At 34.5% G+C, this 14430-nt stretch overlaps 1 protein-coding gene across 1 annotated transcript; it reads left to right on the top strand.

The window, feature by feature from the left end:
* Positions 1 to 4183: 4183 nt before the first annotated feature.
* On the top strand, positions 4184 to 9522 carry LOC133311202 (uncharacterized). Its single transcript, XM_061512216.1, has 6 exons — positions 4184 to 4928; positions 6010 to 6221; positions 7317 to 7605; positions 7739 to 7824; positions 7906 to 7997; positions 8711 to 9522. Exons 1-6 carry the CDS (start codon positions 4620 to 4622, stop codon positions 8941 to 8943), a joined length of 1221 nt encoding a protein of 406 aa, XP_061368200.1. The 5' UTR covers positions 4184 to 4619; the 3' UTR covers positions 8944 to 9522.
* The last annotated feature ends 4908 nt before the right edge of the window (positions 9523 to 14430 follow it).

Below are 14430 nucleotides of genomic sequence, written 5' to 3'. Positions count from 1 at the left end.
ATTTAAATTTTATTATAATAATATTTCCCTTCTTACAAATGGTCTAAGTGATATATTTTGTAATTATAATAAATATAAATTAAAGTTTAAAACCACAAAGGATTAAATGATATATTTTTGCCATTGATTTCTTGGTGTCTAATAACTCACCAACTAAAGAATTAAAATTGTTAATTATAAATAAAATTAACAACCGAAATTAAGAGGGGTCGCGGAGAGAATTAGAAAAATATCACGGGAAATTCCTTTTTTCATGGACAGATGATATTTAAAAATTTAATTATAACGCTATAAAATAAGAATAATGTTTTTATGTTATATAAGAAGAGTGTTATTTTCTATACTCACACTTTTCAAATGGGTTTCATAAAATTATTTTTCTCTTACTTTCAATTTTTTATTATTTATTATTTGAATAAGAGATAATAATTTTTTTATGTAACATAAAAAAAGTATTACTCGTAAAATAATCATGACATTTTATTATATGTTTCTATTCTTTATTAAGTAATAGGGGTTTGCATTTGTCATTTAACATTACACAATAAACTTTTCTATACATACAATATTTTGTGGGATCCATATTTTTTGAAGAAAAAAGAAAAAAAAAAAATTACGACATACAAAATGAATCTCTATAATATTACACAATCACTTTTCTTCCGATATAACTCTTGTAAAACCAAAGTAATATGAGAAAAAATTGTACGAGAATATGGACAAGAAATAGTCAGGCTCTCCAATGTTACTACTCCCTTCAATCTCATTCATGCACGCTTCTTAAATTCTTCAAAATACAGGTGTCAACATATCGATCCCCAACTTAGTCACAAATCCGAATGCCTTCCCTTTCCACCAATCACAGCTTGCTTTCGTCAATATTTGATCTTTCCCCGGATAAAGCCGCATAATCCGCCACCTCTGTTTCTCTAAAGTACCCTCCATATAAATCATTTATTACTACTCCAACTTAGTTTGTTTCAAAATAATAAATTGATTTGGAATACACGGCTCAAAAACTCTAAAAAAGTGTATATTAACATCCAAGTAGAGCCGGCAAAACGGGCTCGGCTCGGCGGGTCAACTCGTCTAACCCGCTAAACAGAATGGGTCGGGTTGAGTTTTTCAACCCATTTTAAAAGCGGGGCGGGGTGGGTTCATTTTTTGACAGGTTAATGACGGGCATAAGCGGATCGAGGCGGGTCAGTGTAAAATAGGCTCGCGCTGGCGGGGCAACTCACTCAACCCGCCAAACAGGACGGGACGGGCTGAGTTTTTGAGTCCACTTTCAAAAGTGGAGCGAGACGGACTGACTCATTTTTTGGCGGGTTAATGACGGGGCGGGCCGCCCACTTTGCCACCTCTGCATCTAAGTACGAGTAACAACTAACAAGTACGATGTTAGAGATGAAAGTAAAGATGATGTTTGTTTGTATTTATTATATTTTTTTTACTGCCTCTTGTTATTAAATCTTAATTGTTAATTTTCGTCAACCTAATATTTATAATTTATTGAGAATTAATAATTAATTAATAAATATGACTCAATAAAGTATAATCATAATATTACGAAAATTAACGGTTAAGATTTAATAATAAGATATTATAAGAAAAAAAAAGAATAACCTCGTCCTTAAAAATATGTTTAAATATTTAAAGATAATTAGATAAAAAAAATAGAAAAAAAAATCATAACATAAGAAAATAGTTTTGGGATTTTTTTCATTACCCTGAAAGTTGAATTAAATTGTTTTTTTCTCTCTCTCAAGAGACCTCTTTAAACTTTTTTATTAAGTAAGATTAATTTTTCTCACCCCTAAGTATGTAGGCCATTTCCTTGATGGTTATTCTAGTCTATTATTAGTTTGGCACTAACAGATGCTTCAAAGCACGGACATGACATTTGAAAAAAAAATTGCATGCTGGGCATGCTCGGACACGTGTTCGACATGCGGTCAATATTTGAGGACACGCGGTCAACTCTCTGACACGTGATCAACTTTTTCGGATACGCTCGGAAACGTTTTTTTTTTTTAAAAAATATTAATTTTATTTTGTTAACTAAATATAAAAGAAATAATTTATAAATTAATTTTTTTCTGTTACGAAATTTTACATGAAAATTTAACAAAGTACGAAAAATTATTTATATTTATATTTATGTTATGAAATTTAAATATTTGATTGGTTATATGACTTATTGTGGACTCTTATATGTATTAAGTATAAATTATATTATATATATTAAAATTTTTATTTAATATCAAAACTTGTCCCAACATCTTGAAATATGACATTAATTTTTTAGAATTAACGTGTCGGCGTGTCGTGTCGTGTCCCGTGTTCGTGCATCACTGAACAGATGATGGTGCATGGTGGGTCCAAAACAATTAAGTGTGAATTTTCTTGACCCTAATATTAAAAATTATATTTTCAAATTATTTAAAAGTATGATAACTTGCTTTTTATTAAACTTATTAAATAACATACTAACATATCATTTGATAATAATATAATGGTCGCTCCATATATAGATTATTAAATTCTAAAATCAATAGGTTAACTTTGGTTTTTTTTTTTTAGTTAAAATTAATAACTCACCCAATCTAAACTATATTTGTGTTTTCAAATTCCAAATAGAACTTCTAAATCAAAAGACAAATATAAACCAAATTTAAGTTTTGAAATCTGTTTTTTTTCTTAATCTAAAACCATCTTTAAATCATTGTTAATAAACTTGGACAGGATCGAAATCGATGAACTAGTCATATAATAGATTTGGTTAAAGCAACTGCTCGGCCATGAATTGGACCCGGATGCGACCCGACAAATTTAGATGAAAATCGATAACCTGACCCAGTTAATTTAGAAAAAATTATAATTGATATATTTGAGTGATCTGTTACTTATTGACTTACATATGTTATATACCTACAATTCTAATATTATCTTAATTATGCACTATGTAGAGAATTTTAATTTGATTTATAATTAGAGATATCGTTTATTGAACACAAGCATTATATGTTTATTATATGTTAATTTGATTCTTTATTGGTAATAATATATAATTTATTATTTTTTACATTAAAATATTTAGAATTTACCTTTTTTTTAGTTATTGAGTATGTTTATGATTTTTTAATATAAATATAATCAATGGATTATGCGATTCAACCAATAACCCACTAGTTAACCAATAACTCTATGATCCAATGCCTCGACCGGGTGACTGATGGGATCATTTTTAATAAGATTGCTTTAAATGTTTAAAGCAATGTTATAAAAACCGGACCGACCCGGCCGGGTCGACTCGGAAACCGGTGAACCGATCATGTAACCCGGTCTGGTTTTCATATTGGACCGACCATGTTACAGAACCGATGTGACCCAGTGCGACCCGACCTATTTTCGTAAAAATCGATGACCCGATCGGTTCAACCGGTGACCCGACCCAGTCTATTAAAAAAACTAATTTATTTTCACAAATTAATGTCTTTTTTTTTTTACTCTCAAATACAAATGATTTGTTGTTTTTGAAATATTTGAGTGATTTGTAGCCTATTAACTTACATATACGGCCTTTTATACAAATGTTTTTTTTTTTAATTTGATTTATAGTTAGAGATGTCGTTTACTGAACCTGAAACACTAGTATCACGAATATTATATGTTTGATTGATCTTTTGTTGGACAATGATGTGTACTTTATTATTTTCATATTAAAATATTTGAAATTGGTATATTTTTTACATTACAAGTATTTAAGTATATTTATAGCTTTTTTAATATAAATTGTAGATTTATATATATTTATCGGGTCATGTGGTTGAACCAGTGACCTAGAACCTCAACTGAGTCAATAACGGAGTGAGGTTTAATAACATTGGTTTAAAAGAATCTATTAATCTCATGTTGCATGAGATAATTATCTCATGCAACAGAGACAAGATAGCGGGGTCCACTACTTTTTTGAAAAAATAGAATGAAATAATGGACTCCATTGTTTTGTCTCTGTTGTATGAAATAATTATCTCAGCAACATGATATAATTATTTCCCACGTTTAAAACTAAGAATAAATCAAAATTCAATTTGGTTTTTAAAAGAAAAAAGAAAGAAAAGAAATGGTTTTCTACCTGTATGCACATCCGTTATTCGGAACCTGCTACGTTAGTATTTGTCTTTCCATTTTCCTCCATTGATTCTGCTTCATTTTATTTCATTCCCTTCGCATTCTTCCAACCCTCTCTGTATTTTTCTTCCCCCTTTCATCAAATTATCCTTTTGCTCTTTGTTCTTCCTCCCAAACCTTACTGCACTCTCCAAACAGATCCATTTTCTTCCTCCATACACCTTCGGGTGTTTACCCTTTCCCCCCTTTAATTCAACCCAAACATCCAAACCATAATCAAAACCCCCAAATTTCCCCCCAAAACCCATAACCAAACAGATCCTCATTCCTCCAATCAAATTGCTTCCGAACAATCTCAAAACATTAAATAAATAATTATTAAACGAAGCTTATCCAAAATCGTTGACCACATTCAGGGTTTATCGAAAACCAGATAAAGAAGTATTCTTTTTTTGGAGGTTTCGACTTTCGATTGTGTTATAGGAATGTTGGGTACTAGTGGGTTACACTACGCTCGTGGCCGCGGAGAGGACCGGTTCTACAAACCGGTTCAGGCGCGCCGGTTCATGCACAGTGTTGACAACGATATACTGCGTAGAGCTCACAGTGACGTCACGGCGAGCCGATCGGCCAGAGAGAAATCGATCAGGGAGCCGGAGGACCGGACTGGTTCTGATGAGCCGAAGAAGACCGTTGCCGTGCCGTCTTGTGAACCGGCGTCGAACCGGTTGAGTAATCTCGAGCGGTTCTTGCAGGCAATTACGCCTTCTGTGCCTGCTCAGTATTTATCTAAGGTCTGGTTTTTGTTTAAACTTTTTTGTTGCTGGCAACGCTTGGTTTTTTTGGTTTTTCTGTGTAATGCACTTTGTTTATTAGTTTTTTTGAGAAATGACAGTAATTTTAGTTAAAATTAGTATTTTTTGTTTAAAATTTAAATTAAAAAAAAAATTACTTACTTTCTTTATTCTTGATTTTCATTGTGTATCTTTTTCTTTCACTTAAAAGAACACAATTTTATATCATTTAAAAAAATAAACTTGGAATCCTAGTTTTTTTTGGTCGCTAGAGAGTGTTGTTGAAAGTTGAAGCTGGGTTGGGCTAGTGAAGGATTCGCATTTATTTTGTTTAGTTATTTATTGTTGTCTAGTACTTGTTTGGTTCGTTAAAATTTACTTCTATGTTTGTGACTCAATAGGGGTACCCTTTTATTGGTTGGACTCTTTATTTTTTAGGTATCAATTTTGGAGGGGAAGGGTAGGGAAGGAAAGGAAAGGTTAATTTTTGGTTTCTAAATTGGGAGATGTATAAAATGTTTATAAATATTAATAAGGATTGATAAAAAGGTTACATGATAAATTCTCAATTTTTTCCTTTTTTGTTTGCTATATCACTTCTGGGTGGTTACTATCCGAAGAAAAGGAAAATGGAATGATGACAGCTATGAACATCCACCACTTTTAACATTGCCCTTATCCCTAATTAGTTGGGTACACAATCAATGAATCCATGTAAAAGCAAGAACAGATTAAGAAAAAATAAATATTAAATAAGAAAAATTAATACAAATACATATATATATATGGTAAAATCATTTCTACAACCGCTTTACGTACAACAACGACAGGTGTATGGTTATGATTCCCCACATTTAATGCTTTCATCCTTTGTATGGTTATGATTCTCCGCATTTAATATTTTCAAGTATATATATGGCAAGTATTTGATTGCTACGTACAGTAGCTGCAGAAATATAAACCCCTATATATATATATATTATAGAAAATGAATTAAATGTGTTTCATATTTTGATCTTGGGGAACTAGGTTGTTGTACACTGGTTATCCTTCAATTTTGATTGTAAATTGAATATTACAGAGGTCCATGCGAGGATTTCATATGAGTAATGTGGAGTTTCAGCCATACTTTGTTCTTGGTGATCTATGGGAATCTTTCAGGGAGTGGAGTGCATATGGTGCTGGAGTGCCACTTGTGCTGAATGACAATGATAGTGTTGTTCAATATTATGTCCCCTATCTTTCTGGAATTCAAATATATGCCACAACTGTTAAGCCTTCTTTACAGTCAAGGTATACTGCTTTCTTTTGACCCTATTTTTTGTTAACTAATTTTCTTTGACATAAAATTTGGTGATAACATTAGCTGGTTGGGTGTATTTGTGCTTTTTTGGTGTAAATATTTACCTTATAGGCTTATACAACTAAATACTTCTTTAACTTGGTTAAGATTTAAAAGTTTCTGCAGGGGATTGGCATACCCTGCCTCCTTCTGTTTCTTGATCACTTTGATATGATAACGTTATGCATTTGTGTGTGTGCCAAAGCATTTTTCTTCTTGTTTTCCTGTCTGAAAAATTATTATGGTATTGGCTTGTTTTTGGAACTTAAAATGTAGTACCGTAGAATGCTAAAATGTAGTTTTTCTGAACAAGAACTGTGAAATTGTTTTGATAAATTTTTTCAGCACTTCAATGTTGTATACTATTTTAATATGCTTACAGAGGCTCTCGTAAGTATGCTTCATCATTATGGATATAATTCCTTTCAATTTGATCTCTTATGACAGCTTGACTTTGTTTATCTCTTGCACTGGAAATATTAGATATTAATTTGTAACCATAATTATTGTGGTTGTTTATGCCAATGTGTTCTTAGAAGCAGTTGTTTGTGCTTTTTTGTGGCTGCCTTCTATTGATCATTTTTTCCTTCGTTCACTTCATACTTTATTGGGTTGTTTCTTTTTGCTTACTGTTAAGTTATATATATATATATATATATATATATATTGCTTAAAAAGTATTTCTGTCTTTGAGGTATTTAATATCTTTGCACTATTTGAAACGTGTGAATCTAAATGCAAGGCAACAATACAGAAGATTTCGGTAGACAATGTTTAAAATTTTGATAGCAAGTTCCTTATGGATTTTCAGTATATTGCAGGATTTATTTAAGCTCATTCTTGTTCTTTTTTATTGCTTGGAATTCAGATCATGATGTTATTGGTGCTTACAAATTTGCATAGTATTGGCATTTACTCAGTTGGATAATTTAAGCTAACGAATAACTATTATTAGTTTTTGTTTATGTGAAATTTGCATGTGGTGCTTATGTTTCAGCACTGCATTGTTCTCAGTTTTGTGTGTGACAATAATACCATTTTGGTAGGCAACGAGGCGAGGACAGCGACAGTGATTTCAGGGACTCCAGTAGTGATGGTAGCAGTGATTGTGAACCTGAAAGAGGATTTAAATGCTTAAGTGAGCATAGGAATCTTCTCCATCTGTCAGATGAGGTACCTCATTGGATGGACAGATTATCTTTGAGAGACCACCCTACTGTCCCTCAAGATGTCTTTTCTAGTGATGATGGTGAATCTGTCAATTCTCAGGGCTACCTACTTTTTGAGTATCTTGAACAGGACCCTCCTTACAGCCGTGAGCCTTTGGCTGATAAAGTGCGCTTAATCTCTCTTCATTGTCCCATCATTACCTTCTTCAGTTTTACTGAAACATATTTCTGGTCATTTATGATCACTATTCTTTCTTGTTTAGCCTTTTGATTATATTTGCTGTTGTGTATGGGGACAGATATTGGACCTTGCATTCCGTTTTCCTGAGCTGGCAACACTTAGAAGTTGTGATATACTACCATCTAGTTGGATATCTGTTGCATGGTATTTTTCTATACTTCGGTGCTTTGATTTTTCAGCTTTTAGGTATATAAGGGACTGATCTTTTGTATGCTTTACTTGTAGGTATCCGATTTACAGGATACCGACTGGTCCAACATTGAAAGATCTTGATGCTTGCTTTTTGACATACCACTCTCTTTATACATCTATGGGAGGTAGGATGGGTTTTTACTTCATTTCTGTTGTGCTGGACTTTGCTTTATAATAAAGTTTGAGAAAAATTACAGTGTACTTTAGTTTGAGCCAAAAGATTGTTGTTACATTTATAGGCTGTTAGCAGGAATCATTAACTAGTTCCTGATATGTTATTTATAGACTTACTCCGAGTATTAAATTATTTTAGAATATCTCCTTCCCCCTCTATAGATATCAGTATACCTGATATCCAAAAGCCATATCTTCAACCTTCCTTGGTTCAAAATCATTTAAGTATATGGCTATTTGGTAATTCCTTGGGAACTAATAATTGATCTTTCTTCCTCTGTTTGGTCTTGAGATGCATGAATGATTACCGCAACACATCATTATCTGCTTAACAAACTTGGTCCTGATAATGCACAGTTAAATTTGTGGTCAATTTATTCCTAATAAAATTGTAAAATGTATTCTTTCTGTCTCTCTGCATTTAAAATTCTTATTATGTCATTTGGATTAGCGGGATTCTTCACTTGCCCTCAACTTCTACTGCAAAATCTTAATTTTTATCTTGGGCAATATTTCTATTTAAGCATACATAGCCAGTTCTAGGTGCATAGTAATGATTTCTGGAGCTTAATTATTATGGGATGCAATTGTCTGTCTTTGAGAACCAGTTGTCCGCTTTTTTGTTTTTCATCAGTTGGCTTTAATGGAGCATTATTCCTTTCAGGTTTACCAAGAGTGCAAGCTCCTGTAGTGTCATACCCTAGTGATATGGATGGTGTCCCTAAGATGTCCTTACCTGCTTTTGGTTTTGCTTCGTACAAGTTCAAAGGATCTCTGTGGACTCCTAATGGTGGATTTGAGCGCCAACTAGCTACCTCTCTTGTGCAGGCTGCTGACGGTTGGTTAAGACTGCTTCAGGTCAATCACCCAGATTTCATGTTTTTCAGCCGTAGATGATATTAAGGTGCTTGTAACTATTTTTCTTCGGCCATTATGAAGTTGGGCCTAACTATTTGCTAGTACCAGCTTGGCCTATATTTTAAATGTTATAACTTAATGAAATCAGAGTTACTCACCTAATCGACAGAAGAAAAATGTAAAAAAGAAAAAAGAAAATAGAAAAAGAAAGAGAGATGTTAAGCCGTCCTCTGTGATTCGCTGCTATAATAAAAAGTAATGGGAAGAAAGCCAGCGAAGCTCTGGATAAACATCATTATGAAGGCTTCTTCAGAATATGTTCATGGTGGATGTATAGATTAAGAGAAGATTCAGGTGTGTTACCTGTTATGAGGTGGTTTTGTTAGCTAACATTAGTTCGAAGCCCCACACCAGTTGTTTCTTGTCTTTGTCCAACTATATTTATGTTGGTAACTGGTAAGGTTACATAGAGAACAGGCTGTATTTTCTGTCCTGATGTCAACATTTACACCTAGCTTTAATTTATGGGGGACATTGCTGAAAGTGGTGTTAGGGGTAATCATTTGAATTCTAACAGTTCACTTTCTTAGCTGCATTACGTGTAGAACACTTTTCTTTTCTTTTTTCTGGAATTTTGATACCAACGAAATTGGTTTTAGTTGGTTGAAATTTTAGGTTTTGATTAATTCCTTTACTAATGGTGTTAATTGATTCTAAAATAGTTTATAGGGCAGGTAGTATTACTTGCAGCTGGCTCGACCATGCTCGACTATAATTTATACCATGAGGGGCAGCATGTTATCTTTCCTGTTAATTGGACTTAATATTTGCTTTGTATTTCAATGGAGCATTGATCTGACACGCAAAGGATCGCTAGAATGGAGTAAGACTAAGTGATAAACTTGACTAATTTTAAGCGAGAGGTTTCTGTTACTTATTTGTGTTACTCACATGAATTATTCGCTTTAGTCTTAATTCAAGATCCTCTTAATAAGAAGAGGAGGGATATTCTTATTACTCAAAATTTTCATTATCAACTTATTACCCATCTAATTATCATTCGATCAAAGAGAGAGAATGTTAAAAAGTTTTTGAAGAGGGAGAAAATGTTAATCCAATGATGATTAGATAGGTAGTAAGTTGATAGTGAAAATTTTTGATAGTAAGAATATCTCTCCTCTAATAAGAAATACAGGTTATTTTCTTTTTGGCCCAGGTTTAGCTTGTCTAGAGTCAATATACTAGAGTGTAATGAGTCAATATATACTCTTGTATTAATTGAATATTTTTGACTTTCAACGTAGTCACATATTTATAATGTCGATTGTGAAGGCGCATGTTGCCATTGGTTGGAATTAAGGTGCATGGAATGAATGAAGTTAACAAAAATTACTCCTCAATGTTAAAAGGGATTAATGCATCGAAAGTTTTCAAATTGTGTATTTGTAATTATGATGATTTCATCTAATCACTCATAGGCTATACTTAGGGTTGCATCTCACTGAATTGGCAATCAATTGAAGTTAGACTTGAGCGTCAATTGGAGAGAACCAACTAAACAGTATCATCTATTGGGCACTCAAAGAAATGAAGGAAGGTGAAAGAGAATTGGGAAGAGAAGAGAACAGAGAAGAAACGATTGAATTTGCATGTAATGAATTAACTGAATTATGTGATACAAAGAATTGTTCTTATATACAGAATAGAAAGTGAGTGACTCAGCAACTCAGCACCCATATGAGATGACATCTGTAACTGAAAGCCTAACAGAAAGCTAACCACTTGACAGCTGTAAATGAAGATTAAAAGCTAATTACAAAATAAGCTAAGCTAAAACAGAAGCAGTGCTAATACACCCCCTCAAACTCAGAGTCTGTCAGTCTGTGATTGAAGGATGCATAATCAACAACTCTGAGTTTGTCACGAAGAGAGGTAAATCTGGGAGCTCCAAGAGGCTTAGTGAGAGTATCAGCAATTTGATCTACTGCTGGAACATGAAGAACTTGTAATTCTTTAGCAATCACTTTTTCTCTCACAAAGAAGATATCGAGTTCCATATGCTTTGTACGAGCATGCAAGACTGGATTGTAAGATAAGGCAACTGTGTTTAGATTATCACAGTAGATAAGAGGAGTGTTAAACTGAATGTGCAGCTCTTTAAGTAAGGATTTTAACCAAAGAATCTCAGCAGTGGCAAGTGCAAGACTTCTATATTCTGCCTCAGTGCTAGAACGTGCTACAACTGTTTGTTTCTTTGACCACCAAGAGACAAGGTTGGCTCCAAAGTAAACACAGGCTCCAGAGGTGGATCGGCGATCGTCTGGATCAGAGGCCTAGTCTGCATCACAATATGCAGTGATAGAGAAGTGGTTGCTAGGATGACTGGGTTGCAGCATCAATCCATGTGCAAGGGTGCTCTTTAAGTAACGAAGAATGCGTTTAACAATGGTCCAATGTTCTTCCAAAGGTTGGGACATGAATTGACACATCTTATTGACAGTATAACTGATCTCTGGTCTGGTCAAGGTGGCATACTGCAGTGCCCCAACAATGGAGCGAAAATGGAATGAGTCAGAATAGTAGTTTGATCCATTTTTGGACAATTTGCATCCGGTTGGCATGGGAGTTGAGATGCCTTTTGCTTCTGCCATATGAGCCTTGACTAGTAGGTCTTTGATATACTTAGACTGAGAGAGAAAAATAGCACAAGAATTTGCTCTTTTGACCTCAATACCTAAGAAATAGTCAAGATCACCAAGATCTTTGAGTGCAAACAGAGAATTAAGTTGAGTAATCAGATTCTAAACAAGAAGAGCATTACTTCCAGTGATAATAATATCATCTACATAAACGAGCATGAAGACACATTGTCCATTGCTGCGATGAATGAATAAGGAAGGATCACACTTGCTGCCAAAAAATCCTAGCTACAATAGTCCTCCTTTCAATTTATCAAACCAAGCCCTTGGTGCTTGTTTTAGCCCATAAAGAGATTTCTTTAACCTACAAACAAGAGACTTGTCATTAGATGTGAATCCAGGGGGCTGTTGCATATAAACCTCCTCCTCAAGAATGCCATTAAGAAAGGCATTATTAACATCAAGTTGTCTTAGTGACCAACCATAGGATACAACTATTGTAAGAATGATTCGAATTGTTATAGGTTTAACCATTGGTGAGAAGGTTTCATTATAATCAAATCTTGCTTGTTAGTGGAATCCTTTGGCAACAAGCCTTGCCTTGTACTTATTTATGCTTCCATCTGGATTTTCTTTCACACAAAAAACCCACTTGCATCCTATTGCACTTCTGTCGGGTGGAAGAGGAACTAAAGTCCAAGTATCATTTGCTTGAAGAGCATCATACTCAGCTTGCATTGCTGAGAACCAGTGAGGGGTTGCCAAGGCCTGTTTAATTGAGCTTGGTTCAAGAGATGTTGTCATGAAATGTGGTTTTGAAGTAATAGAGCTTGAGGCCAGATTACAATGGTAGTCTTTGAGGTAGGATGGGGGATGCAAGGATCGGGTGGAATGTCTTGCAGGACCAGTTGCAGGCAGAGAAGGAACATCACATGGGGTTGGAGATGGTTCTGTAAGGGAAAATTGAGATGATGGAAGCTGAGGTATAGGATTAATTTGTGGTTCAGTATGGGAAAGATGAGAGGATGAGTTATTTGAATCTGAGTTAGAGGTGGTAACAGGACATGAGGCATTTGTGGCAGGTATGCAGTCAGTGTTGAAGTTAATCATGGAAAACTGTGATGCTGTGACTGATGGACTGTGAGTTACAAGAGGTATGACATTATTAACAAAAGAACTAGAAGTGTGAGAGGAAGAGAAGTCAGATTTAAACCATGAAGGGTAAGGAAATTTGTTTTCATTAAACAAGACATCCTTGGAGATGAACAACCTCCCATCAGAGTTGAGACACTTGTATCCTTTGTGATGTGGTGAATACCCAAGAAAGACACATTCTCTGGATTTAAAATCAATTTTATGGTGGTTATAGGGTCGAAGAAAAGGAAAGCATGTGCATCCAAACACCTTGAGGAACTTGTAGTCAGGTGTAACTTTGAGCAGCTTGGTAAATGGTACTTCGAAATTCAAAGAAGAAGTAGGAAGACAATTGATGAGATATACAGCTGATATGAAAGCATGATCCCAAAATTTTAGTGGTAGGGAAGCATGTGCAAGAAGAATTAGACTTGTTTCAACAATGTGACGGTGCTTTCTTTCAACTACCCCATTTTGATTATGGGTATGAGGACAAGCAATTCTATGAATTATTCCTAACTGCTGAACAAGTTGAGTAAAGGGGCGAAATTCACCTCCCCAATCTGTTTGGATGGCTTTGATTGTTATTTGAAATTGATTAGAAATGAGAGCATTGAACTGTTTGAAGGTGAGAAGTGCTTCTGACTTTTGTTTTAAAGGATAGATCCAAGTGAATCTGCTATGAGCATCAACAAAAGACATGTAGTAGGTATATCCCATGGTGGATTTAATTGGAGCTGGACCCTATAGGTCACTGTATATGAGGTCAAAGGGTTTGTTATACTTGGTGGTAGATAAAGTAGATGGTAATCTGTGAGCCTTTCCCAAACAACAAGCAGAACAGAAAAATGAATGATCTTTATTAGGAATGGAGATATTACAAGAGTGTAGGACATTTTTAAGTGCCTCATTATGAGGATGTCCTAAACGACAATGCCAGAGGTTGTACAAGTAGTTTGATTCTACTGCTTTTTTATTTACAGATTCAGTGGTATTATCACACTGAGATGGTACAACAATAGAATTCAAATCAGAAAACAAATTTGGAGTACAAGTAGGATTACAAACAGGATTAATAGGAGACACTGAATTACTATGCTGCCTAATTTGTCTTGAAGAATGAGGAAGTTGAACACCATTGAACTTATACAGTCCATCAGTCCCTAATGCACCTTCAAGTAGTACCTCATGTGATTCCTGTGATTTGACATAACATAAGGATAGGTGAAACTCAAAATACACATTGTTATCTTTTGCAAACTTGCTAATACTGACTAAGTTTTTGGTAATAGAAAGTACAAGAAGCAAATTGTGAAGAAAAAGATTTGTGTGTGGATTAAAGGGAGATGAGAAATGAGAGGAACCAATAGCTTGAATATCCAGACCTTGACCATTGCCAATGAAAATCTGATCAGAACCTGACAGTTGAGAGCTCTGGAACAAATTGTGAGGTTCAGCTGTTACATGGTGTGATGCACCTGAATCTGGATACCAATCCAATTGTGATACTTGTGATGGAGTAGGTAAGAGTCCTCATTATTAAAAAAAAAGCACAAAAGGTAAACCAAAAATTGGGCCTGTGCAATATTCACGCTTCTAGCCCAAAGGGCTCTTGCGTGAGTGGGCGTGTTGAGATATATAGTCTCACATTGATTGTGTGGGCAACTAATGTGGCCTTTATAAGGCCTTGGGCACTCCCACCATTTGAGCTAGTTTTTGGGGTGGTGTATCCCAATGTTCTTTCATGGTATCA

This window comes from Gastrolobium bilobum, unplaced genomic scaffold (assembly GCF_033153095.1).
Source record: "Gastrolobium bilobum isolate Gb01-03AN ecotype WA unplaced genomic scaffold, APGP_CSIRO_Gbil_v1 utg8591, whole genome shotgun sequence".
Taxonomy (NCBI): Eukaryota; Viridiplantae; Streptophyta; class Magnoliopsida; order Fabales; family Fabaceae; genus Gastrolobium; species Gastrolobium bilobum.
This window is presented reverse-complemented; position numbering and strand designations above follow the sequence as displayed.